This window comes from Lacerta agilis, chromosome 8, assembly GCF_009819535.1.
Source record: "Lacerta agilis isolate rLacAgi1 chromosome 8, rLacAgi1.pri, whole genome shotgun sequence".
In the NCBI taxonomy this organism is placed as follows: domain Eukaryota; kingdom Metazoa; phylum Chordata; class Lepidosauria; order Squamata; family Lacertidae; genus Lacerta; species Lacerta agilis.
The window spans coordinates 23533570-23560877 of record NC_046319.1 but is presented as its reverse complement, the minus strand read 5'-3'; the positions used below and the strand labels follow the sequence as shown (position 1 = coordinate 23560877).

The following is a 27308-nucleotide window of genomic DNA, read 5'->3' as shown; positions in this document are numbered from 1 at the left end:
CCCCCCAGCCCTTTGTGATGGGTTGCTAGGCAACTGCAGCACAAATCCCCTGTGCTCTTCCTGCTCTAAAAGACACCTAAAATTAAGCTAGTGGGGAAGGGGGAGGGCTCTGTTCACAGAGACAAAAATAGTCCTGCAGGTCACCTCTTCGGAGCTCCTACCTCTGCAAGTTCACTCGATCACATGCTCTGGCAGCAGCCTCAGCTTTAGAAAAGGCATGACTGTTGCCACTCACAGCTCTGGGAAGAAATCCACTGAACAGTCTCCTCGAGTCGATGGGGAAAGGGGGAATGACACGTTCCTGGGCTGCATGCACACCGCTGCATGGTCATCTATAAATACCCGAGTGCAGACAGTCTGAGCACTAAAATAGCTGGCTTTGAACCCAAATGTTTTTGTGGTAGAAGGAAGACGAAAGCATCCCTGGAGGACAGCTCTTGCTCCAGGCACGTTGCGCCGGTTGGGGCTCTTCACTCCCCAAAAGGCAGGCTTTGGGCTTTCACTGGAGCAGGAGAAAGGAAGTCTGTCTTTATGCATACAGGTGGAGTAGGTAAAGAGGAGCACGTGCCTCTGGGGAAAGTCCCAATGCATGGCATGGAAGTTCTAGACCTCCAACCTGGGATTCCCAGCCTGGGTCCCTGTGAGCTTCTACGAGCCAAATTGAGAGACTGAGCCTGTTCAAGACATCAGGAGGAGATGCCAGGCCCCATCCAGGTTCACACACAAACTGGCACCGTCATCAGACAGGCTCTGCAGCAGGAAATGCAACATGGATCCAGCTTTCATGGTGACTAGCTAAGAAGCTGCCTAATCACAGTCAAATGACTCCCAGGAAGCACCCACTGAACTACAATCAGATATCCTATCTCTGTAGCAAAGATACCACCCATGTTTCAGGTGTGGGCAGGGGCAAAGGAAGGCTAACCAGCACCTGGTGCAGGGTGTCGGGGCAAACTGCCCCGTGGCCCATGTGCGGTGCCACTATGTACTGCGCATGCGTGGAGCTGTAGTACTGCGCACATGCACGCGCCATACGTAGCGGTACCACGCATGCGCCACGGGGCGGTTTGCCAACGGAGCTGCTCGAGCACCGTACAGACAGTGGCGGGATCCTCTGCTTGCAGCTGCAGCGGAGGGATCCGTAGGAGCTGCACGAGAGCCATACAGATGCCGATGGGATCCCTCCTCTGCCACTGCAACCGCGAATGGAGGATACTCCGCACACGGCTGCGGCGGTGCCTCATGCCACCGCGCCTGGGGGCAGTGGGGCAAGCCCCCCATGGAGTGCCTTGTTGTCACCCCCCTTAGAGATGGCACCTGGGCAGACTGCCCTGCTGCCCCCTTCTTCCGCCACTTTGTGTGGGCAACCTTCAGGCTGAACCTAGGAGCCAGCCAGAGGGATATGGGCGAGAAAAGGCCTAAAATGTTCCTGTTTGGAGGAAGGACCAGGAAGCAGGTGTGACATGTAGTTGATAAGGATTTGTCAATTAATGGTGCATCATGGGCATGATTCATGGAAAGGTATAACATTTTAGAAATCAGTTAGTAGTTCGGGGAGGGGTTGCAGTTGCTCACTCACAAAAATACCTGCCCCGAAGTTAGTGCTTCTGGCTTTGGCAGCAAACTAATCAACAGTTCCATGTAAAGATGCAAAGAATTCTGCTAAGCCTCACCATGTCCTTTAGAGCTGGCGTTAACTCAGACTGCCCATCTTACCTGGGTTGATTACTGGCATGATGACATCCCCGTTCCTCTCCTTTGTTTCCAAACGTTCCAGCTTCTGCTCTTCATAGCGCCTTCTCCCTTCCTCCTCCTGAGCCTTCTCTGCAAACTGAGAAGAAACAGCAGGGCCACCTGGTCATCCCAAGTCAGAGGGGAAGGGACAAGGACTGCTGCCCGACTGGCCACACCACCACTACCATTGCTTCATGTTGCTATGAAGTGCCACTGGAGGCAAGAAAATGTCCCCTTGGGCCACCAATGGAGAAAGGAAGTTGTTGGAGAGTTTTTCTATACATGGCAAGAGAGGACTTCCCTCTAAGATAATGGGAGTGGACAGGAGCAACGTGGATCAAGTGTTAAATCTGGTATGCCACAATATGTTGGAGCAAAGGAGGGAGTTAGAAAAAGTTTGTTCAAAGGAAATCTGGGGGGAGAAGAGGACATCTTTCTAGGAGAGTCTCAGCTACAGTGTGAATCAAGGCAACAAAACCAGATTATACAGTACAATACAGTACATGATTAAGCAAGTGGATGTAAACATGAAATGGGCATTGTTTATTTTGTTTGCAGAATCTGGACTAAAGCCTGACTCATATAGAGCTCCACCATCACCCTTGGAACATCCCCTTACCTGAATAGGAGGGACTTCCAATACTTTGTTCACGTTGTTAAGAGAGAGGGGCACATACCACAGAGTTGCCTTGTTGGTCACCCTCTTGGCACCTTTTTAGGGAGGGAAAAATATCTGTAAATGAACAGACCACAGAAAACTGCAAAATATGGAATAATAACTGAGTCATCAAAGCATCTGTCCTGAAGAAATGAGAAAGCAAAGCAAAGCAAGTGATATCAGTCAAGGAGGCCTTTATCCAGTGTAACTACCGGCAAGGGGACCTTTTCTGCCATGGCGCTCAAACCATGGCAACTATCTTTGTCCCATGTCTGATCAGTGCCATTGTTAATTAACTTGCAATGTGAGTATGATTGCATTGCATCAGCTATTGCTGTTGTGAGTTATCACTGTAACATATCTGACATATGTTCATAATTGAGTTCTCGCAACAATTATTTTCTGCATTTCTTTGTTATTTGACAGCACTACCTACATTCCCAACCCCATGCCCCACTTATGTCATAACACATATGTTAGCCTCTATGGTGCTACACCTATAAGGCTCTTTGCAATTGGTGCACTGGCTCAGGCGGAGGCAGGGATGGCCACCAACTTGGATGGTTTTAGAAGCGGATTGGACAACTAATGATGGAGATGGAGGAGGAGGAGGAGGAGGATGCTACTAGCCATTATGGCTATGCTCTGCCTCCACTAACAGAGGCAGTCATGCTTCCAGAATACCAGTTACTGCTAACTGCAGGAGGGAGAGTGCTGTTGTGCTCAGGTGCTCCTTGAAGGTTTCTGGTTGGGGCATCTGGTTGGCAACTGTGAGAAGAGGACGCTGGGCCAATTGGGCCACTGGCCTAATCCAGCAGGCTTGTCTTATGTTCTAAAAGGAGGGGAACTGACACTCTCAGATATTCCAGGCTCCTCCTTGAATGTTCAGCTTCCATTTTTGAATAAGTCCCTTTTACATTTGCAGCAATAAGGAAAAGTGTGCTGGCAGTACACTTCCAAAAAAAGTGACCATTACCTAAGTTTGACCCTATGGAGCTATATGTTATGGCTGTTCAGTTCCTGCCACACACATCCTCCCCCACTGATTTCTGACTATGGGCCTAAATTTGCGGGGGGGGGGGGAGTCTGCTCAGATTTTGATCTGGTACAAACAAATGCTTTCAAAACTGGCCCGACTGCTTGAAAAAAACACCACGCCTCTTTTCATCCGGAAGATCAGAGGGGCAATGCTCCCAGTACTCTGGAGGTGGTGTTTCACTGCAGCATCTCCCCCTCCTTGTTCAAAAGGAAAACAGAATTTGTGCGGGAAAGTAGGGCTAATTTGCAATACTTCGGCTCTGTGCACAGCTTTTCACTGTGATGTGACAACCTTCTCTTGGGAATAAGATTTACTGCTTAAACCCAACAACAACAAAACAACCTGATAGGCTGGATTCCACAGCAGCGAACCTATGCCCCCCACCCCACCCAAGGCTACCACACTCCTCCCCAAACAACACAGAATGACTATCTGCACATTTTCCTGGGTAAAACTCTGATCAAAAGAGCGGCAATTCCCAAGGCTGCTGCTTTCAGAAGCTTCCACGGCTGCAGTCCGCCTGTACCAGAGCTGTTCCCTCCTAATTGCATCTAACAGAAATTAGCATGCAGACATTGCGGATAAGTCAAATGAGCAGCACTGGCAGTTTAGCTTGGTTGAGCTGGATGGGCCATGTCTGCTGGGAGTCGGCAAGAAGGGGACCAAGGCACTTCTGACACCGCTGGCTGTTGCTAACTGGCAACTTGAAATGGGGAAACAAAGCACAAGCGAAAGGATCCTTGGCACGACCTCCCTAACCCTTCAAAAAATAGGGGCAGGGAACATACCACCCTCCAGCTTTTGCAGGACTCCATAATCCCTGAGCATTGACCATGCTGGCTGATGTCCACCAATATCTGGAGAGCTGCTCATTTTCCACCCCTTGGCTGAGCACCAATTTGACAATCTTTCCTATAAAACAAGAGCACTGACCAGAGGTTTCAGTAGCCTGACACAGGGTCACATAAGCACACGTTTGGAATTCAATTGCCACTTTGACCCGCCTATCTATTTTCAAGGTGCAATGCACTGCAATGAGGCATCTCCTGCAAGCACTGCGGCCCCATTCACACCGTACATTCAAAGCACTTTGATGCCACTTGAAACAGTCATGGCTGCTGTTTGTTAAGCTAAACTAAGCTAGGTTAAGCTGATCCTGGGGAAGATGTTGGTGCAAGCAGCCTCCCAACTCTGTCCCTGCTCTGGGCAGGATCAAAGTCAGCACACTCCCAGGCCTGACGGCTCCCTTGTTCCTCTGGATAGCGTTTTTTTCCCCACAAACCTCACTGCAAAAAAATCTCCTTGTGCAGTGGAACCGGTGAAAGCGTTGGTTTAAATCTTAATTGCAATTTGGAGGAGATGAAAGGCAGCCCAAGCGTTTCATTCCATGAGTCCAATTTTATTAAAGGCCTCTCCCATCAAAGCTGTCCAATTGGCCACAGTCACGCAGGGCCTCTGAACTGTGATCGTCTGTGGGAAGAGAAGGTTCTCCCTAGTTCTCCCCCATCCAGCGATATATGCAGATTAATCTTTAGAAGCAGCCTCAAGGATTTGGGGAGGTTATAAAAAGGAAGTCACAGGCAGGGACTCGATTGGTGCCACTCCTCGCAGTGGCCCACAGTTAATCAGTGGTGTCTATCACCGAGTGGGATGAACTTTTGGCTCCTGGTTTGATCTGCATATTCTCTTTCAAGGCACGGTAACCATGGAAACACATTTTCATCTTCCCAAACGTCGGCCAAGAGCATGGGGGATAGACATCTGGTTTCTCTGCACCTGCTTTGTTTTTACAAAACCCAGCGTTTGCACTGACAAAGTCTCAACATCCCAGTTGGTCAAAACCATATTCTCTTGGCAGGAAGATGTTCCAAGAGAAGCTTGAGGCAGGGTCAAATATTGGGAGGAGGAGATGAGAAGAGGGTTGCCAAGAGGGCTATCATTTGTAATGCCACACATGGGGAATCTCGTGCCAGACTGGGTATCTGGGGAAGGAGCTGAAATGCTGAGGGCCATTTTGGGCATTCCTGTCTCCTAAGTAGGCCCCCGACTCTTGAATCCTGGCACACGTTTCTTCAAACATTTGTGCTGCAATGTCGAGTTGAGTCTAACTGTAAGTAGCCAAAGGTCATGCCATGATGATATAAACATAAAACACCTATGTGTGAATCACAGGGGGTGGGGGGAATCCTCGGTTCAATAAAGCAGCAATAAACCCTGAGATGGGTTTAAAATATGCATTTAGTTTAAAACCTCCCTTAACATTTAGGAACTTTTTTTTCACTTTTAAAAAACTTTTCTTGTTTTATTGAGCTTATAGTGAAGGGCAGGAGAGAAATCGAATAAATAAATAGATCTATAGGGCCAAGAAAGCCGGAAATTTGCAGGTTTGCTGCAGACAGATTCCCTCTCGTGAGCAATGAAGTATGCGTTCGACTGCACATCCGCCGGTAATGTCACTTTGGCCAGGCCTGGAGGGAAGGAAAGTTTTGGAATGCAACAGCTGGGAAAAAGCCACTTCCAAAGAAGTTGGATTTGTGAGCCAAGGAGTGAGGCATCAAGTAAGAGGCAGGATGAGCATTATATCGCTTCTTTTTTTCCTCCAAAGAGCTCAAGGTAGTACACATAGTTCTTCCCTCCTCATTTAATCGCCGCAACAACCCCGGAGGGAGTTTAGGCTGAGAGGCAGTGATTTGCCCAAGAGCACCTACCAAGTTTCATGGCTGAGTGAGGGGATTTGAACTCTGGTCTCCCAGGTCCTAGCCCAACACTGAATATTTTTATTCACTTTGCATGAGACTGGCTTTGAGATATTATTGGGAGGGAGGGCCTAGAAATTTTGGCAAGATGACAGGAGGGTCTACTCCAAATACAAATTAGTAGGATACAACCACAGTTTATTGTAATATAGTCTATACCAGTGTTTCCCAACAGGGGGCCCCAGGATATTACAAGGGGGCCACAGGTGAAAATTGCATAAATGAGGGACCACAACACAAGGCTAGGGGATCACAAAGGGAAGTGAGAAGTGAAAGGGGAAAAGCTTTTGGTTGTTTTTTTTAATCCTGATTGACTGGCTATCTGCTTGGCCAATCACAAGTAGGTAAGTGGGCGGCCTACCAGGGACTCGGCTCTGCAAGGCAGGGTGAAATCCACCCCAGTGCCTAGCCAAGCGGGGTTGTCTGGTGCTGCTGACTTGCATCTAGTAAACAGTGTCAACTCAGAAGAAAGCCACACTGAGTTCAGTAGGCTTTACTCCCAGGTAAAGGTATGGGGAGCTTTAATGTTTTATCTAGGCAGCCAGGGCTCCTCCGGATGACAAGATATTTTTGCAGCAGGTCAGGGAGGACCACTTGCTTTTTAAAATTCTCCCATATATACAGAACTCCCTGTGCGCCTTTTGGACTGTATCTGTAGGTTTTCCCCGTCTGTGTCAAATAACTGGGGTCAAATAAGTGTTGCTTAATTTTTATAATACATGAAAGATGGATCTTCCTCAGGAGGTTCTGGACACTCCTTCCTTGAAGGTTTCTAAGCAGAGGTTGGATGGCCATCTATCATAGATGCTTTAGCTAAGTTTCCTACATTGCAGAGGGTTGCACTAGAAAGATGGTGAGCTCCCGTTGCTCTGTCCCAGCTCCTGCCAACCTAGCAGTTCGAAAGCATGCCAGTGCAAGTAAATAGGTACCGCTGCAGCAGGAAGGTAAACGGTGTTTCCATGCGTTCTGGTTTCCATCACAGTGTTCCATTGTGCCAGAAGCAATTTAGTCAAGCTGGCCACATGGCCTGGAAAGCTGAGATGAGCACCGGAACCCCCATAGTTGCTTTTGACTGAACTTAACCGTCCAGGGGTCCTTTACCTTTTACTAGAAAGATGTCCCTTCCAGCTCCATGATTTTTCCAGCTCTATGTTTTTCTACTTCAACAATATCATTTTATGTAATGGTACTTTGTATAAATTATAAAAATTATAAATAAAACATGTTCAAATTACAAAGAAACATTAAAATAGCTACCTTTCTACCAGTAGGATGGGGGCGGGGCATGGGCATAGCCAGGATTTCTGTTAGGGGGCAGGCTTTTGATAGGGGAGGGAAACCTCAGATTTGTATTGATTTTTACTTATGGGGTAGCTGCCCCCCTGCCATCACTTGGCTAAGCCCATGGGGGGGCACAGGAAGGAAACAAGGTCGGAAGGGGGCCACGGTAGGAAAAAGGTTGGGAAACACTGGTCTATACAAACAAATGGAAGTTCTTCATCTCATATACAACTTAATGTATCAAAGTCAGCGCATTCTGTCTCTTGTATCCTGGTGGATTGCTTTATTCTGTGTTGCTATTCAATCATCATAATTGCTCCGCAAATCATAATAAAAAGCTTCAGCGCTGGATATATCAAAATATTGTGAATCCATCAAGACCAACCTCCTCCTACTGCAAAACAAAATGCATCCATCAATTCCTAAAATAACATAGGCTTCATTTGCCTTCCTTACTTCTCGGGTAATTAGTTAACTTAGCCACTTTTTAACGGACGGGATAGGAGGTTATCTCCACTTTTTCACATCAAAAATTCCTGCTCCAGCTAACAGGTAAGAAATTAATTCTTTATGTTCAAATCCAGTTTTGAGGGTGAAGTATAACTGCCAGCTGTGCATGGTTAAACATGCACTTTGAGAGAAATTTATTTCATTAAAAAGAATGATAGACACAGCAGTTGCCATTTACCCTCAAGAAAAATCTTGGGAAATGAAAGATTTAAGAAAGCGAAGAAGTTAAGCGCCATCACGTGGTTTAACCCTTGTTCAGCAGGTGACCACAAAAGGTGCTGGGGTTCTGCTTACCTGTGAGAATGTTTTCCGACTCCACATGCACTTGGACTTCTACGGAGTGCTTGGATGTGTAGCTGATCTCAGCGCTGACGTGAGCCACTTCTCCGATGCACATGGGGGAAAGGAAGTCTGTGCGCTCCACGCGGGCCAGGGCGGCCACGCATCGCTCCTGAGAGGGGCAGGCAAAGCCACTGTTAGTGAGTGAGCAAAACATCACAGGCAGGTGGGGTAAATGGAAAACAACACACACCACTGGGAGCAAAGGAGGAAAAGAGCCCAAAACGGAAGATGGGTGGAAAAAACATGAGGCTGCTCCTGAAGTCTACAGACCTGCTACCCAGTTCTACTCACTTTGCAAGGGGCGAGGGAGTCAGAGGTCTGGGTCCATTAGCATCACAGAATGCTTTCAACTGTGTACTTATGCAATAAGCTCTTTGGTAGACTGGCATCCCATCTCCAACTTTGGTGGAGTCTCCCACTCTTTATTTCCCTCTAATTATCTATCACTGCCACCTACTGGCCAGTCATACATTACATTTGGGGTTTTGTTTTTTTGTTTTTGTTTTTAAAGGAAGAAATTGATTAAATAGGGTGACTATCCACAAATTCTGGTCGTCCAAGAAGTTTTAAAGGACAGATTTGGAAAGAGAGGAGAGGCACCCACCACCCTTGGGCTTTTCTCCAGTCATGGTGGCAAGAAGGTCAGTGTCCATTTCAGAATCTGGATTTGTTGTTTCTGCCCTTGCATAAATAAAGACCAGACCTTTTTATTATGGATTAGGGCCCAGGTCCACAGAGCCTAGGGCTTGCCAATCAGAAGGTCAGCGGTTCGAATCCCCGTGACGGGGTGAGCTCCCGTTGCTTGGTCCCTGCTCCTGCCCACCTAGCAGTTTGAAAGCACATCAAAGTGCAAGTAGATAAATAGGTACTGCTCCGGTGGGAAGGTAAACGACGTTTCCGTGCGCTGCTCTGGTTCACCAGAAGCAGCTTAGTCATGCTGGCCACATGACCTGGAAGCTGTACGCCGGCTCCCTTGGCCAGTAAAATGAGATGAGAGCCGCAACCCCAAAGTCGTCTGTGACTGGAGCTAATGGTCAGGGGTTCATTTATCTTTACCTTACCTTGTTCAGTTGGTGGGCATGGGAGGCAGATGTCTTTCCCCCTCTGCTTTATCTCACAACCACACCCCTCCCCCACTAAAGGTGAAGAAGGAGGGGGGCATAATGGGCGCGGACACTGCTTTTGTTGACCCTGCCCCCCCCCTCGCACCTTCACTGGGCTCTGGCAGGTGAGTAAGCAACACCAGCACGCATGCGCAGCCAGTGTGGATCCAAATGTGGGGGGGGGGAGCATCTACATTGAAAGGTCTAGCCCACATTTCCTCTGGGACGTTCCAAGCCGGCTGCCTCGTTCCTGCGTCCCTCCTGTTTGAACAAGGCCAAAATGTTTGGCAGCGCTGCCCCAGGCTTGCTTAGCTTGGAAATAAATTTGTAAAGTGACATGGGACCTAATCCTGCGTAGGAGCGCAGAGTCCAGACTTTTTCTTATGCCTGCTTTCTTTCACCTGATGCATGCCAACGGTTGCACAGCACTTCCCCCACCCGCAGCACTCATGATCATCATTCAAGGTGCCGCAGGGCGCCATGGCACATCTGTTGAAAACCACTGGCTTAGGTAGTGGACAAATGTATCTTGTGTTCTTTTCTAATCCATTTATTTTTGCTAAAGTTGGAATTTGTATTCCCTTGTCATGTATCTTTAAATTTACTTAACTTTTTTACTACTCCTTCATTATTAAGCTGGAAACTATTATATGACAGTTTGAAAAATAAAACAAAAGAAGACAGGAGCATTATAAACCTCAACATGCAGAGCAGGCACTTGAATCTACAACGGAGGCGCAGGGAGGCAACAAGACTTTGCTCCTGCAGCTTTGTCCCATCCCACAATTGCCTGCTACTAACACTGAAGGCATCACTGGGAAGAGCCTCCTCCACATATCATGGCTGCAAACAGCTTCACTGTTTGAACATGTACTTACACCAGACTGAGAGTTGCAGTGCCGAGTGCTGATGATGGCACCTGCCTCCTCAATCATTTTTAATATGGTCCCTCCATGGACGTTCCCAGCAATGTTGGCATCATCAGGGCCCATAATCCTACAGAGAGAAAAGAGGATAAAGAGGCAGATTAAGAGGCAGTCAGCTCTAACTCAGGCTGAAGAGACAGAACAAGTGTCAACAACATGGCACCTTACAGATGATGTTGGATTGCAGTGTTCGAAATTAGCCAGGGGCCAGGTGCATCTTGCACCTGGCTATCAGCCACTTGTGACCAAGTGAAGAAGCTTGGGCACCAGAATGGCACCTGACATCTTCACCATCTGGTGTGCATACCTGGGTGTCATTGGATCTTGACTGTTTTCACACACTAATACCACATCCTGTACAATACTGTAAGTTATATTTTATCTGCACAATCAGAATTAATTTCAGGAACCAAAATGTTTTGTCAGTGCAGCCTGAGCAGGAGCAGTGAAGAACATTATAATTAGGCAATTGTTGCAACTTGTCTTCACTTACCCCACCCCACTGCCCTGCTCACAGTTATGAAGATTATGTTATTAATGATCCATGTCACCATTAAGAAAAAGAGGTAGGAATAGGCTGTTATTCCAATGGAGGACAAAACAGAGCCAACTTCCACAGGTAACCCAAGTGCGCAGACAGGTTCACAGGTGCAAAGACCAGGAGAGGGCACCTGCTACAGGGATCAGCAAGCTGCATGAGTCATTGCCAGTACTTACTACTCCAGTTTCGAACACAATCTTTCTCTCATTTCTAACCTGGACTACTGACCACCCTCAAGAGTGACACCATATAATCCTATAATATCTAATTGTGGATTAACTTCCTGCCAGATTTAGGAGGGGGGGAAGGATTAGGTCAGGGAAGAACTGGACCAAGCAGCTGCTGCTCCCCAATCTGGGTCACCGGTTGAGCCATGGAAAGAGAGAAGGCATAGGTATGTTTCCCCAGAGGTGCTCTGGTAGTCCTTGAATTACTGAAATTCTCAAGAGTAACAGGAAGTAGTAACAGAAAACTGAATGGCTGAAGCTGCATCTTGAAACAAGAGATAAGGACAGGTTCTGAACCAGGAACAAAAGATACAGCAGCAGCTGTAGGGAACCGTAGGGCAGAATCCATCTCTTACAGGCCAGTCTATCATGATGGCCATGAGTCTCTCCTCAGGTCAGAACCTCTCTCATGTCTGATGTTGGGCTGAATTCAGGAGCAAGACATTTTGGGGCAGGACATTTTTTTAACAACAATTGTCTGCTTTCAAAGATAGCAGTCTAATATTCTCAATGGCCAAGGGTGGGGGCTGCTGCAAACTGTAAAATTAAATCTCATGATTGAAATGTAAACCATTTTTGCCACAAAACCATGATGTGAAGTCAGTTACCAAGCCATAGTTTGGAAGCAAATTAATTGCTCATGCTAAACATAATTCATCTGATTCAGACATCATGGTAAAGAACGGTCAGGCCAAACTGGAAATGTATGAGCAAATCAGCCACATGATCTGGAAGATCACTAAAGTGATGTTCAAAATGAGCCCAGATGATGCACACCATTTTCTTCCCAGGAAGAAGTCTCTGAACCAGGAAAAAATCCAGGCAACAGGTTGCCAAGGAGCTTGAAAAGGTGTCAACAACTCCTAGGAATACGAAATATTTCCCCACCTCTGTTGTCTGGCCAGTCACTTCTATTCTGTAGCTCTTCCTCCTCCTTCAGCCCCAACCATGGGAAAGGAAAACCCTTGTAGAAGACTTTCCTCCCAAAGCTATTCCCCCTCCCCATTCCACCTGCTGTAATTGCAGCCTAATTGTAATTAGAGCCCACAATTCACCCTTTCCAACTACCTGTCTTCTTGTACATACAAGCTTCAAGTCAAATCCTTTTCAATCATAGCATAATCCTAGATTCATATTCCTCCTTTTGAAGTCCCAGCCACTTCTTGCAAGCCAACTAACTGCTCCACTTTCTCCTATAACTACTGTCTGGCACTGTGCCTGACTGGGAACTAGAGAAGCAACTGATCACAAAAGAGGGTCAATCCACAGATTTCAACCACACAGGGCCTACAAAAAAAAAGGATGAAGGTTGTCATACCAGCTAAGTTGACCTTGCATCACGAGGAGGAGACATAGAGAGAGTCCTCATCTCTGTTAGAAAGCACTCTGAACTGGTATTTTCCAGGCATTATCTGCACTAGGCTTGGCACACACACACACCCTGCCTCCCCCTCAAAGGATTTCCTGCCTTGGTCCCCAACATAGTTGCAGAATGAGTCACCCTAGACACCCTGCGGTCTCATACAAAAGGGGAAGGAAGAAGCCCAGCAACTATAACATCTTAGGACGTACATGGCTGACATTGTTCATGTACAGCAGCCTTAACTCAACTTGGTATCCCCCTCCAGATGTTTTGGACTACAACTCCCATCAGCCCCACCCAGAAAAGTGTTTGTAGTCAAAACATCTAGAGGGCACCAGCTTGGGAAAGGCTGCTGTATAGGTGGTTTTTCTAAAACACTGCAACGGTGCTGAGAGATGAACCCATGGGAAAATGCTGCAGGAAGATAAGCAGACCTTTGCCTTTATCAAGCTAGCAGAAGTCCTACTTTGGTCCTCTGCAGGGACAAATTGTTCACATACTTTTAGCAAGAGGACAAAGAGAACTTCCCACCCACAAGTAAGTAAAAGCTTGAACTCCCCTCACCTTAAATTCAGGATCTACATTCTTCAGCTTGCTTGGCGAGGAAGGGGAGGCTAAAAATATTTTTAAAAATAAAAACCATTGCTGCACCAGCTCTACAATTCTGAGATTCTATGATTAGGAGCAGGTACAGCAGAAAGAAGAAAAGGAGGAGATGTTTGTGGGGGGCTGATTGCTCTCCCACTGGAAAGACTGAGAAATGAAGCACAGAGAGTTTTCCTCCCTTCATGATCCAAACTGGCACTCCATCAGCCATCAAATGAAAAAGGAGTGGGAGCAAGGGAGGAGGCCTGAAAGAGGGCCATCAAGAAGTGGTGCAGTACTTCCCTTCTGATTGGAGAACTTGTTCTCTAGGACAAAGGTATCCCTGCCATAAAAACACCTCTTGCAATACAGAAACTGGCTTGAACAGGTTAAGGGTTCAACAGACTGGACAGTACATAAAACAACGCACCTTTTGAGCTCCTTCTTATACAGGCCATCCAGAGGGGAATGGCATCACACCCTAATTTTAGTATTACATTTTCACCATATGTAAAGTTGGTATGGGAGCCAGATCTTAAGGAACAATTTGAGGTATCTCAATGGATGAGATACCTCACCCTTTTAGATTGTCTCTGCCAGCATTGGGGGGGGGGGGTTAAGTCTTCCATCAGTAGTATTTTACCCTAGTATGTTTGGCTCACATTCCTTGTGCTAGCAGGGCTGTGGGGAGATAGGATTTTACTGTCTGGCACATGTGATGAAGCTGTTCATAAATTTTGTAAACAAGTAAATTATTCAATACACTGTTAGGTAAAAATGTGATCCTGCACCCTAAACTATGTATTTTTCCTATTTTTGATAAAGGTAATGCAGATCCTATATGTAAACAGCAAACTGTATATCTTCTAGTAGCAGCTTGATTAGTCATCACTCAGGGCTGGAAAGACACGTCATAGAATCATAGAGTTGGAAGAGACCACAAGGGCCCTAGATAGCTGGTTCAAGAAAGTTATGTTCATTGCTATTTCAGATATATTGAGATGTAATCTTCCTGTGGCTAGGAAAGACACTGATTCTTCTGCTTTCACCTCTGCTTATGGGTTATTTTTAATCAATATTTGTTTATTTTATTAAATTTATATATGACACAGGTGGCAAATCCCTTCAGAATACGATTTTATTTGACCATATCCATAAACAGGCAAGACTTTTTTCTCATCATTGTACAGTATAAGTTGTGTTTTATACCCCATTTATAATTTTATTTGTGTCCATTTCATTCACTCCTGATTTTTTTTCTTTTGACTTTATTATCAAGAGTTCCTTAAAAAAAGTTCCTTGCACTGAACTTACATTATTTTGTTATTATTGATTGTTTCTCTCTGTGTGTGTAACGTTGTTCAATATTTTTAAATTAAAAAATGTATCCTGCCAAACTGTATCCAACTAAGCTTTACATGGAGTAGATCCACAGAAATTAATAGATCTAAGTTAGTCACGTCCATTAATTTCAATAGGTCTACTTTTTCAAAAGTTGTAAAATAATGAAGTCAACTTAGCTTAAGTATTGATTAAATTTTGCCTTTCCTGTTTTAATAATTGTAATGATTCAAATATAACTGTGTTATTATTCAAAAACATTTGACCAATCAACTGACAGAATCTTTTTTTGGACATCCTTCCCACAAATAATCCTGGGAACTATAGTTTACCCACCACAGAGCCATGGTTCCCAACACCATTTTAAAAAACTACAGTTCCCTTTTCTTTGTTGCAGCTTGAGGCTAGAGAACTTCCCCAGCCTAAATAACTTCCCCTTGAAGGGGAATCTCTACCTCTGACTTGCATATGGGACTCCCCTATGGTGGGGTGGGCTCTTCCATTTTACATATGTAAATCTGACACTACAAGATCTATAACCCACCAACCCACAAAGCTGAGGACAGGCGGTGCCATTCACTTCCTTGGTCTCCCCCAGGCTAGATACCCATTTCCAAAAAAGAGGTGAATATTTATCTAAAGGCCACCTGATGAATGTGTATCTAAGACGCAAGTTCTAACTGGCCAGCCCAAGGGCAACCCACTACCCAAGACAACACCCAGCCTCACTCCCATACTAGGGCAGCTTAAATTGCAGGATACTCACACCTGATCACTTACCGGTACCTCCTGAGATTCGCATTCAGCTGGAAGAGCTTTGCTCCCACCCCCCGCCACATCTTCAGCATGGCTGCTCTAAAAGTTGTGACCGCTCAGGTACAGAAAGTGGTGTCCAGGTGATGTCTCTGCTCCCTTTGCACACACAACTATATTGCTCTTTATATAGTTGTCTGGAAATTTAGAAATGCCCTACACAAACATCATCAGTGCCACAAGCCATCAATTTAGAGAACAAACTGGTCTTGTGCTATTGACAGAAGAACATACATGAAAAAAAGAATTCCTCTGAATCCAGACAACAACAGACTCTAAACACAACCATCAAAGAGACTTGACCTCCCCCTAGGAAACAGGAGATGGTTGACAATTCATATGGCTGGTCTCCCTAGTTTAAGGAACTGCTTTAACATCTAACCAGAAGCTCTGGAGAAACTATTGACAGCAAACTATTTAGCAAGAGCAAGAATAATGTACTGTACCTCCCTTTATCTGGAAACCAACTATCAATTAAAGTACTATTATCAGATCCATTCAGCAGCTCTCTCATTGATGACTTAGCCCAGGAGTGGCCAACTCCCAAGAGACTGCGATCTACTCACAGAGTTAAAAACTGGCAATGATCTACCCCCTTTTTGGGGGTTCGGGTCAAAGTTGTTGAGTTTTTTCAGGGAGGAGGTAAAATGTTGAGCTTTTTTAGGGGAGCAACAGTTGTTCAGCTTCTTTGGGGGGGAGCCAATGATTTACCAGTGATCTACTGCAGATGTCCAGTGATCTACCGGTAGATCAAGATCTACCTGTCGGACATGCCAGACTTAGCCTATTGCTTCAGTTGCTAAAGCAGGTTTTCAGGTAACTTACAACAGAATGAAAAAAATGGGAGGCGGAATCACCTCGCCTCACTAAAGGATGTTGCAGAGCTGGGAAAGGTTTGGTTAAGGGCAACCAGATTGATCACAAGGATGGATCAAAGGACGCAGCACTTGGAGCTTTCCAGTTTGGATAAAAGCCAAGAAAGAGGAGAGCATGATGGAGGTGCATAAAATTACAAAACTTGTGGGAAAAGTGAATAGCGAAACTTTTTTCTCCCTCTCTCACAGTACTAGAACTCAGGGCGATCCAACGAAGCTGAATGTTGGAAGATTCAGGACAGACAAAAGAAAGTGCATCTTCACACAGCATACAATGGAATTCACTTCATGGAGGATAAGGCTATCAATGGCTACTAGCCACTATGGCTAAGTTCCAGTGTCAGAAATCAGCCATGTGCCTGGCATGTGTTTTTTTCGACTAACACGGGTCAACTGTGACAACATGGAGATCTCTGGATGCCAGGTTGGTGACTGGAGAAAGCAAAATGTCACTTACAGAAACATCTGAAATATTTTCCTGGAAGCTTGAATTAGTTTTATTCTGGATTGTTTTATTTGATGTTTTAATGTGATGTAAACCGCTACTGTAAAGCAGTATAGAAATGAAAATAATAATAATAATAATAATAATTATTATTATTATTATTATTATTCCACTTGGGGGTGCGTAGACATTCCATTGTGGTGAGTGTAACCTAGGTTTAATGTGCCATTTGGTGGTTAGATTATATATCTGACTTTCTAACATTGCTATGTTCTCTCTCCACTCCAGAAGCAGTATGCCTCTGAACACTGGCACCGCTGGGAATCTCACGTGGGAAGAGAGCTTCTCAATGGGGCATCTGTTTGGACTCTGTGAGAACAGGATGCTGAGCTAGATGGGTCTTTCGCCTGATTCCGCTACAGGGCTCTTGCATTCTAAAATGGTGACGTAAAGTTCAACTCCTTCTGTGAGCCAAAGAAGACATACTAAAACGTAGGTTGAAGAGAAAAGCGGAATTCTGCTAGGTAGCAGGTAATGAGTACAGTGCCTATTCCAATAAGGAGCGTTACGGAATGTGGGACAATTGAGAAAGGGGTCAAAAATATGGAAGAAGGTGGAATTGAGGGAATGTGTAGGTTGGCCAGTGGTAAGTTACAGTATGGGAGGTGGAGTGAAAAATGTAGAAATAGGGAGAACTACTGAGCCATGAACAAACAAAATCAGAGGAATGAAGTATCTATCTAATGAAGGATGCTTGGTACCATTAATTAGTTGCTATTGGGTTCATTATGTGGCTTCAAATATCCACATGCATCAGTCATCACCTAGGACACAGGTTTCACCTCATTGCTGGTTTCACCATCAGCATTAGGTCATGAAATGTGGGAGGCACAGGAGGGAGGTGTCAGAGAAGGAGACATTCAAGTTAAGCAAGCTCATGAAACTGTTAAAGTCCAGGAAGGTAAAGCCACAAAAGAAATGCTCTCTGAGGCCACAATCCTGGGCACACTGATAAAGGAGCAACTGGCAGTGAACTAAATGGACGGCTTAATTTCCAGATTGATGTGAGCAGGATCAGGTGGCCAGGAGCCACTTTGACCTGCAATATAGAAAGCTTCCCATTTCCCCTGTCTCAATAGGAGAGCCTCCCCCAAAGCCACTGTCCGGGAGGTTCCAGAGAAGGAAGGGTTTTGCCAATCCACCCATCCCCAAACCTGAAAGGATCCAGAATCTGAGATGAGGAAGAAATCCTGCTTTTAAATTGCTATTTTAAAGGGTTTCAAGCCACCATTGGGAAACGGGAGGGAAAGCATGAAGTGGAAGAGATGAATCCATGAAACTACGTAAACAGTTGTCAATATAGTACAAGCATTGTGCTTTCCAGAACCCTGACACCCAACCATATAGAAATCTGCTCCTAGCATTCAGCAAGACAGTAAAGATGCAAAAGCAGAGGAAGACCGAAAGCTCATTCACTTGAATGAGTTCCACCACAACCAGTATTTTTTTTCTGTTTGAAAAGGCCATATCCAAAATAAAAACGTGAAACAAACAAACAGGCAGCATAGCTTGACAATTAACTAATCTCACTTGCCTAGAAGAAACATTTTATGGAAAAGTGGCTCAGAAAATCAATCCAAGCACCCTGTGGCAAACAATAAATGGGAAGCGGTTGTAGCAGTTTAGTGGCAGAGCATCTGCTTTACACGAAACCCTAGAAAGCCACCTTCACTGTCAGTGAAGGTAACACTGAACTAAGCAGGCCAAAGGTTTGACTCGGTACAGTACGATCACATCTTGCGTGCAATTAACTTGCAAAATTTCAGGCTTGTGCAGCTGAAATTCCACAATTTAACTGCACACGAGGTAGAGAACTTAAAACCTCCTTTAGAGCAGGGCTTTCCTAGTGTGGAAAGAGTTGATAAGCTCTCAGACTTGCTTACAGAGCTCACAAAATCTTGCAGGAACTTGAACAGTCCTGTGAGTTCTCGCGAGAGCATCCCAGAGCCTGGTAAGCAAGTCAGTCTTGCTTGGAAGGTAAGGATGGCTGCACAGGGGCAGTTCAGGTCAACACATTTTTTGTATATACGTACCATTGCCAAAACATACCCCCCACGCAAGACATGATCATGCTGTGTAAGGCAGCTTTCTTTAAAGAAAGAAGCAGCGGCCTGCCTCCAGCTCTTGAACATTTCCAAAAAATGTCCTGTAGAGGGCAGAGCCTGCTCACCTTCTGCCAGACAACACTACAAGAGGGACTTTGTCCAGGGTGACCTTCTCTGCAGACTCCAGAACAAATTACAACAACTCACAGGATTACAAGAGGCACCTGTTTGTTTGTTTTTGTTTTGGCTACTTATTCCACACCTGAACCTTTATGAGGACAGTTTCCCCACATATATCTTCGGCGCAACCAACTTGGTCAGACCCTGCATTACAAAAAAGAAATCCAAGCCAACAATCTTTCATCCTACTGAAGGATGCCAAGTAATATTATTTCTGCATTCACCCAATCTCTTTTTTTGAACAGTGAAAAAAAGAATTTGATCAACTCACCAGTCAAGGTGTCTTACATGGTTCTTCCCCTCCTAATTTAATTCCCACAGCAACCCTATGAGGTAGGTTAGGCTGAGAAGCAGTGACTAGCCAAGGTCACCTAGCGAGCTTCATGGGCAATTGGGGATTTGAACCCTGGTCTCCCAGGTCCTAGTCCAACACACTAACCACTACACCACACTGGCTCTTTATCAGAATAAATACTGTATATCGTCCCTGCCCTAGGCATTTTAAACTGTGTCTGCTTTAAGATGTTTTCACTCTGCATCCTGTGTTAAGATGAATCTAAACTTCTATTGTTAGCAAACATTAAATTGCATTACGTATTGTTGGGAAGTGCCCTGAGCAACAAACATTTAGGCCAATCCAGTGCAGAGATAAGACAAAAAGTCAAAAGATCACAGGCACCTGGATTTTTTTAAGGCACAATCATTTGCATTTTACTGATGGATAATTGAGTGTCCATACATTACACAGGAGCAAATGTGGTTTTTCTATATACTCATAAAAGATCTGCAGTTAATTTTGGCTCTCTCTGATATGCATACCTGTTCTATATGTCTTTGTTGCAGTCACACTTTCTCATTTTTTCAGGAGACATTTATAGATTAAAACTGAATCTCTATGGGCAGAGTGTGCCACAAGACTGGGCCAATGACACCAACATTACTTGTTTTTGTCAAATGAGCATTGCCAAATCGGGGAACAACCAAGAATGCTCCTGTAGATGATATAAGGGTTCAAGCATTCCCTGAGGTACCCTGGACCTAGGAGGTTCAGGGCTTTGTCAATTAATACAAGGACCTTGAACTTGGCTCCGTAATAGATGGGCAGGCAGGCCTAATGCTTCAACAATGGTGTCCCATGTTTTCAGCCAGATGCCCCCATCAGCAATCTGGCCACCGCATTCTTCACCAGTTGGAGCTTCTGAACTAGCACCAAGGCCAGCCCCACAAAGAATGCATTGCAGTATTTCAACCTCAAGGTAACCAACACATGTACTGCAATAGTCAGGCTATGAACTGGGCCGGTGGCTTTGACAAGGCTATGCAACTGCATTGCCCTTGAGAAAGTCAGGATTTAAAGCCAGTTTGTTCAAGCCCAGCTGTCCACTCTGTTTCTGTTTATTGGAATGCCAGAGTGTCAAAGCAGATTTTACCATCAAACCAACAGCTGAATTTAACTGCAAATATAATGATTTGCAAAGGGATACCAGAGGTAAAGAGGACTGGGCTTGGTCAGGAAATGGTACATTTATTTTAAAACAAACAACAACAAAAAACAGAGACTCTCACCTAAGAGATCAGAGAGAGACTCTCACCTAAGACAGAGACTCTCACCTAAGAGATCTACAGACAGAGACTCTCACCTAAGAGATCTACAGCAAACCTTTTTAGAACTAAAATATCCACCTGATGAAGTTAAACAACAGATCGACAGAGCCAGACTGATACCCAGAGAGAACTTGCTGCAAGACAGACCCAAAAAAGAAAATAACAGAACACCACTAGTCATCACATACAGCTCCCAAGTTAAAACAGTACAACGCATCATCAGAGATCTACAACCTCTCCTAGACAATGACAGTTCTCTTTCTCAAGCTCTGGGAGGAAGACCCTTCATCGCATACAAACAGCCACCCAATCTCAAACAGCTCCTCACCCACAATAATACAAAAACAGGACTCAACATGGACACTGGTACCAGAGCCTGCAATAAACCCAGATGCCAACTTTGCTGCCACATAAACCCGGATAACACCATTACTGGTCCCAACAACATCAAACACACCATCTCAGGACTATTTAATTGCTCATCTTCCAACATTGTGTATGCAATCAAATGCCAACAGTGCCCTTCAGCTCTCTATATTGGACAAACAGGCCAAACCCTACGCCAAAGGATAAATGGACATAAATCTGATATCAGGAATCACAAGACAGAGAAACCAGTAGGAGAACACTTCAATCTCCCAGGACATTCTATAAAAGATCTCAAAGTAGCTGTCTTAATACAAAGAAATTTCAGAAATAGACTGGAAAGAGAAGTGGCTGAATTGCAACTAATCACCAAACTTAAAACCATGGAGAAACCTGGTTTGAACAAAGACATTGGATTCTTATCTCACTATACATAACAAAGCCATCTTTAGCCATCTCACCCCTTGCCTTTCCCTGCAAGACTAATTGCAGCCGTTTAGAGTCGTCAACAGGTTTTCCACACTTATCAGCCTATCACCCATTCCCACCACCCTTCTCAGTAATACCCCTCCCCACTCCCCCACTATATTTAAGGATCTGGTGACTTCTGTTTCAGTGTATCTGAAGAAGTGTGCATGCACACGAAAGCTCATACCAGGAACAAACTCAGTTGGTCTCTAAGGTGCTACTAGAAAGAATTTTCGATTTTGTTTTAACAACAAAAAACCATAGTAAAAGAAATAAATAAAAGAAAAATGCTTCCAGAGGCTGTATAAATTAAAACACCAACAGCCCAAGGGAGATGTTTATGAATGCAATTCCCAATGCACTTAGTTTAAACTTAGTCTGCAAATGCACAAAGCTGAGTGAAAACCTAGCAAGTCAGCACAACTGAGAAGAGCAGATATACAGAGAACAAACTTCTCTCCTAGATCTCTTAAGTGCCTTTGGTGTAAACCCCACCCCAGAGAGTAAGGAGATTAGAAAACCTCACAGGTGGTGGCAGCCTGGTTAGTGTAATTATTCTCATATGCCTACTGCTAATATGACACCAAGGGAAGGCGAAAGCTGGAGCCATTTAAGTGATTTCCCTGTGTAGGTTCCATTGATCAGAGCACAAATATTGCATTGAGAGGATACACAAAGTCGTTCCCCCCCACCCCATTGACAATAGTTTGAATCCAGTAGGAGAAATGTAACTTCACAGCCGCCACATCTTGCTGATGGAACAGCAGCTCAATAAAAGCTGACCGTCACACTGAAAATTAAACAGGCCTGACTTTCTCCATTTTCAGGAGAGCTCAGGATGGTAGTAGAGAGAAACTAAACTACGGTACATCACAAACCTGCACAGCATCAATTTGTGGATTAACACTCAGGAACGTGTGTGTTTCTTTAACCCAACCCTGAAGAAACAGGTTAGCCCCCACCCAGACCAAACACAATTTATGCCTCCAGGTCATAAAATGCTGAGTAAAGTATTTGCCATCTAAGTGACAATAAGCACTGTTCAAGCAGCAATACCCAGGCTACATTCACACCATGCACTATGATACCACTTTAATAAGTCTTAAAGGGTAAAGGTACCTCTGACCATTAGGTCCAGTTGCGGATGACTCTGGGGTTGTGGCGCTCATCTCGCTCTATAGGCTGAGGGAGCCGGCGTACAGCTTCCAGGTCATGTCGCCAGCATGACTAAGCCGCTTCTGGCGAACCAGAGCAGTGCACGGAAACGCTGTTTACCTTCCCACCAGAGCAGTACCTATTTATCTACTTGCACTGCGTGCTTTCAAACTGCTAGGTTGGCAGGAGCAGGGACCAAGCAACGGGAGCTCACCCCGTCGCGGGGATTTGAACCGCCAACCTTCCGATCAGCAAGCCCTAGGCTCTGTGGTTTAACCCACAGCGCCACCCGCGTCCCTTAATAAGTCTTAGCTTCCCCCAAAGAGTTCTGAGACCTGTATTTTTTTAAGATGTTGATAGTTGTTAGGAAGACCCTATTCCCCTCCGAGAGATATAGTTCCGTGAGTTCCCTTAGAAGAGGGAGTGATTGTGAAACCACACTGAGAACCATAGGTCTTTGAGGAGAATAGGGGCTCCTAACAACTTTCATCACCCGTATCAAACTACAGCTCCCAGAACTTTTTGGGGGAGGGGGGACCATAACTATTTAAAGTGGCATCATAGTGCTTTAAATGTATGGTGTGAATGTGGCCAGTATGAAGTGAGGCTCAGGGGGATGGGGGAGACAAATAAAACAATATTTAAATTACCTGTTTAATCAGACTGTCTATAATAACCCTCCCCACTCAATGAAAGATTCTCCAGCAAAGGTAATGAACCACAAGTTAACACATAGAAAACAGGGAATACAGAAACAGTATTAAAACCCACAACCATTAAAAGCAAGTAAGAACAGCAAAATCTTTCCCAGTAAGCTGAAAACCACCAGCAAAGGCCCTGGCAACCGAATAAGGAGAGAGAGTTGTAGAGAGAAACTTCCATAAATTCCCCCCACATCCTTTTGGCCCCCACTACACCTGATGGTGAGCCAGTAATTGAGCAGGTGGTCCACCAAGCCTTCACTTCCCAGAGCCTCTTTAATGTAAAGATTTTGATGGTAAAACCAACACTTTTGAATTTGACCCATAAACAGTTTGAGCATCCACTGCGCAATTCTCGAAGGAGATGTGAGCCTCCGTACCAGCACTAGGCAACAGCCTTGCTGTTGCATTATGAAGCAACTGAAGTTTCCAGATAGCCTTCAGAGGTAGTGTATTACAGTAATGTGATCTGCAGGTTATCAAGATGTAGATGACTGTGGACAAGTTCCTTTCCTGCAGTTGACACACCAGGTGAAATAAACAAGAAGGGGCTGCAAGCCATACAAAGTACCTGAGCATCCACCACTGAGGGCTGGATCTAACAGCAGCTCCTAAACATCTGATCTGTTAGTGGGTGAACAATCCCAGAAATAAAATGGGCAACAGATCCCTCCCCTAGACCCCACAAACAATACCTTGGTCTTAGCTTAACTCCCATCCAGCACAAATGGATAACAAAAGCTGCATTACATCAAGCCAACTCCTTGCACTGAGACATGGGTTTACTTAAAGCCTGCTAGGATCAGGCCAGTGGTCCGTCTAGTCCAACATCCTTTCCTCACAGTGGCCAACCAGATGCATATAGGAAAACCTGCAAGCAGGATCCAAGCACAAGGGCATTCTCTCCTCCTGTGGTTTCCAGCAACTGGTTATGCTGAGAGGCAATGACTGGCTCAAGGTTACTCAGTGAGCTTCATCCTGGCTCAGTAGGGATCTGAACCCTGGTCTCCCAGGTCCTAGTAGTCCAATACTCTAACTACTGCACCATACTGTCTCTCTGTTCTTCTCCTGCCAATCCCCATCAGGCTCAGGTGTTTACATAATTTACACAACAGTAATTTTTTTGAACTGATTTATAATGTTGGCACTTTAGAGTGAATTCTGAAATGTGGCATATACTAGCATCTTGGAAGTCCCATGCAAAGCGTTAGCATTCATTGCATACTAATGCTAAATGTCCATAGTGGCAAAATATTTTTCTATTTCTGGATGTTCACAAAAGTAATCTGGGATTGTCAGCATTCATAGTGACAACTGACTTTACCATGCCAACAACTTAACCCCTATATCCCGCCACCAGTCTTCTGCCCTATTTACTTCAAATTGATCTCCATGAATCCTTTCCTCTGCCAACACTGACAGATGGCAAGAGAGGGCGATAGCAAGAGAGGGTGGATGAATAAGGACATACCCTCTGAACAGCCACACCTTGAAGACAAGACAACCTTTGAGCATACGAGTGCCACTTCCCTCACTACATATATTAACAGCAATCTAAGTGGGTTCACTCTCAAAGCAGCAGAACTTTGACTGGCATAGTACCACTGCCATGGAGTGCCCTTCCCAGAGAGACTCCCCAAACTCCCTTGTAATGCTGTAATGTCGGGTGGAAATAAAAACCTAAGGATAAGTTGGACATGTGGGTTAGGCCAAACAGAGCCCATTGAGTCCAGTATTCTGGTCTCACAGTGGACAACCAGATGCTCCAAAGGGAAGCCCACAAGCTTGAGTCTAACAGCAGTCTCCCCACACAATCCCCAGCAGCTGGCATTCAGAGCTACACTGCCTCCAAGCCCAGATGTTTTAATCTAGCCACCATATGTAGTAGCCATTGAAAGACTCACAAGAACCTAAGAATAGCCTGCTGGATCAGATCAGCAGATTGTCTAGGCAGCAATGTTTCTGAATACCAGTTGCTGGAAACCACAGGAGGGGAGTGCTCTTGTACTTGGGTCCTGCTTGTGAGTTTCCCACAGTCATCTGGTTGGCCACTGTGAGAACAGGACAGTGGACTAAGACATAGCTGTCAACTTTTCCCTTTTTTAAAGGGAAACTCCCTTGTTCCGAATAGGATTCCTCGCAAGAAAAGGGAAAAGTTGACAGCTATGGTCTAAGTGGCCACCTCTGGCCTGATCCAGCAGGCTCTTCTTATGTTCTATTAACAGTGGCCACTCTATTGCCCCAGCAGGAAGCCCACAAACAGGATTTGATTGCACAGCAATAGTTTCCCAGTTTGTGATTCCCAGCAGCTGCTATTCAGTCACATTGCTTCGGACAGTGGAGGTAAAACCCAACCATCATGCCTAGTCATCATGGATAGCTTTCTCCTCCATGAATCTGTCGAAATCCCCTTTAATGGTCTTCAAGCTGTTCGCCAACATATCTGTTCTGCAAGGCCTCACTAGCTGAAGTGATAACTGAGGGTTGCAGCCAACAAAGTTCCACTTAGCACAGATCCATTGAAATTAATGACTCTAAGTTAGTCATGTCCATTAACCTCAATGAGTCTGCTCCAAGTAGGATTAGCATTGGACACAACCCCGAACCTCCTCTTGACCTTAAGCAACTCATGGGTCAGTTGTTCCTGTTGATTTTCGTCCCGCTGATTTCTTCTCTTTCAAGCAGAGGCAATGCTCTATTTCAGCTCCTTTGGTATTTTAGGGTATTACATCATTTTAACGGGGCAAATCCAAAATAAGCCCAACTCGGGGTGCGCTCACTGAAATTAATGGGGATAGGGCCAATTGAGGCCCATAAACATCCATGGTTCTACTCTGAGTAACGCTTAGCTGGATACGACCCAATATAGCATATCACTAAGCCGTATTTGTGGTGTCAATTGGCTAAAAAGGGTGGGGGATGTGAAGTTTAGAAACAGATGTACTGAGCACCCCCTAATGAGGGAAGAGGCCTTCCGCACGTGCCCAGGGGCCCTCTCCCTCCCCCAATTTAGGCTCATAAACTTTCATGGGTCTACTCTGAGTAAGGCTTGGATGAGTACTGTCCAATATCGCATCTCACTAGAAGGTATCTGTGGTGTGTCATCTGGCAGAAATGGTGAGGGTCTAATGGTGGTATTGAGCCCTCCTTTCCCCAGGCCTTCTGCACATGCCTAGAGGCGCCCTCGCCCGCCCTTTTATTCTCTCTACACCTTCCACAGCAAAGCCTCCCCCCGGGGGGGGAGGCGGCGTTATCCTGACAGGACGAGCCCAGTGGCTCTTGGCGGCGGTACCTGCAGATCTGGATGGCGGCCGGCCCGGAGATTGGCGAGACGGCGGAGGCTTCCCCGCTGGCGGGGCCCCTGGCGAGCTGCATGAGGGAAGCAAGGATGGCGGGAGAGACAACGGGAACCGCAGCAAGAAAAACCGGCCGGCCGACTCAATGACTGACAGGCGGACTGAGGGAAGGTAACGGAGGGGCGGTGCCTCCCGAAGTAGGACACGCCTTCCCACGCCGCCATTGGCTCTCCGCTCCGGCACCTCTTCCCTGCCCGCCGCCCGCCCGCCCCCAACTCCCTCCTCATTGGCCAGACTCTCTCCTCATTTCAAACCGCCGAGCGACCACCTCCCTGGCCCACGTGACGGCAACAAAAGAGCGAAAGGAGGGGGAAGTGGGAGAGGTCGCGGTCTCTAGGGAAGTCGACGGTCGCTTCTTCCGGCTCCAAACGGAACACGCGAGGAGAAGCGTTGCCAAGCGACGGAGGCGCCATAGAGGTGCGTACGGGTAGAGTGCCCCCCTAAAAGAAACTCGGGTGTGATTAGGCGGCTAATGTCCTGTGCCTAATAGAAGATGTGACATCATCACCATTACAATTTTTTTGTGTTATTATTATTTATTGTCTTTTCAAGCACTGTATGATTTACTGAGTGTGCGGTTATAAATCATAATTTATAAGATTATGAATTATTCATGTTTCTCAATTATTTATATTATATTTAAATCATTAATTAAATGCCAAAGGCATGGCAGAAAAATATTTCTCTGTAGCACCTAAAGCTATGTAATGATGGTGCCAGACGGGCCTCCCGAGGGAGAGCATTTCATGAGTCGGGAGCCACCACTAAAAAGTCCCTGTTCGAATGTTGCCACCCCTTGGACCTCCAAAGGAAGACTTCAGATGACAATTGCA

The 27308-nt window shown here is 45.5% G+C and overlaps 1 protein-coding gene across 2 annotated transcripts in view; it reads right to left on the bottom strand.

The window, feature by feature from the left end:
- ACOT7 (acyl-CoA thioesterase 7) overlaps positions 1–26652 on the bottom strand; it is a 65428-nt gene extending 38776 nt beyond the window's left edge. The window contains exons 1-5 of one of the 2 annotated variants that reach the window (XM_033156553.1): positions 26412–26652; positions 10302–10419; positions 8273–8429; positions 2354–2445; positions 1717–1831 (exon numbers count right to left, since the gene is read on the bottom strand). In XM_033156553.1, coding sequence (XP_033012444.1) covers positions 1717–1831; positions 2354–2445; positions 8273–8429; positions 10302–10419; positions 26412–26494 — 565 coding nt within the window. In that variant the 5' untranslated portion in view covers positions 26495–26652. The remainder of the gene's footprint in view (positions 1–1716; positions 1832–2353; positions 2446–8272; positions 8430–10301; positions 10420–26411) is intronic. The other variant, XM_033156554.1, reaches the window with a different exon arrangement.
- Between the last annotated feature and the right edge of the window lie 656 nt (positions 26653–27308).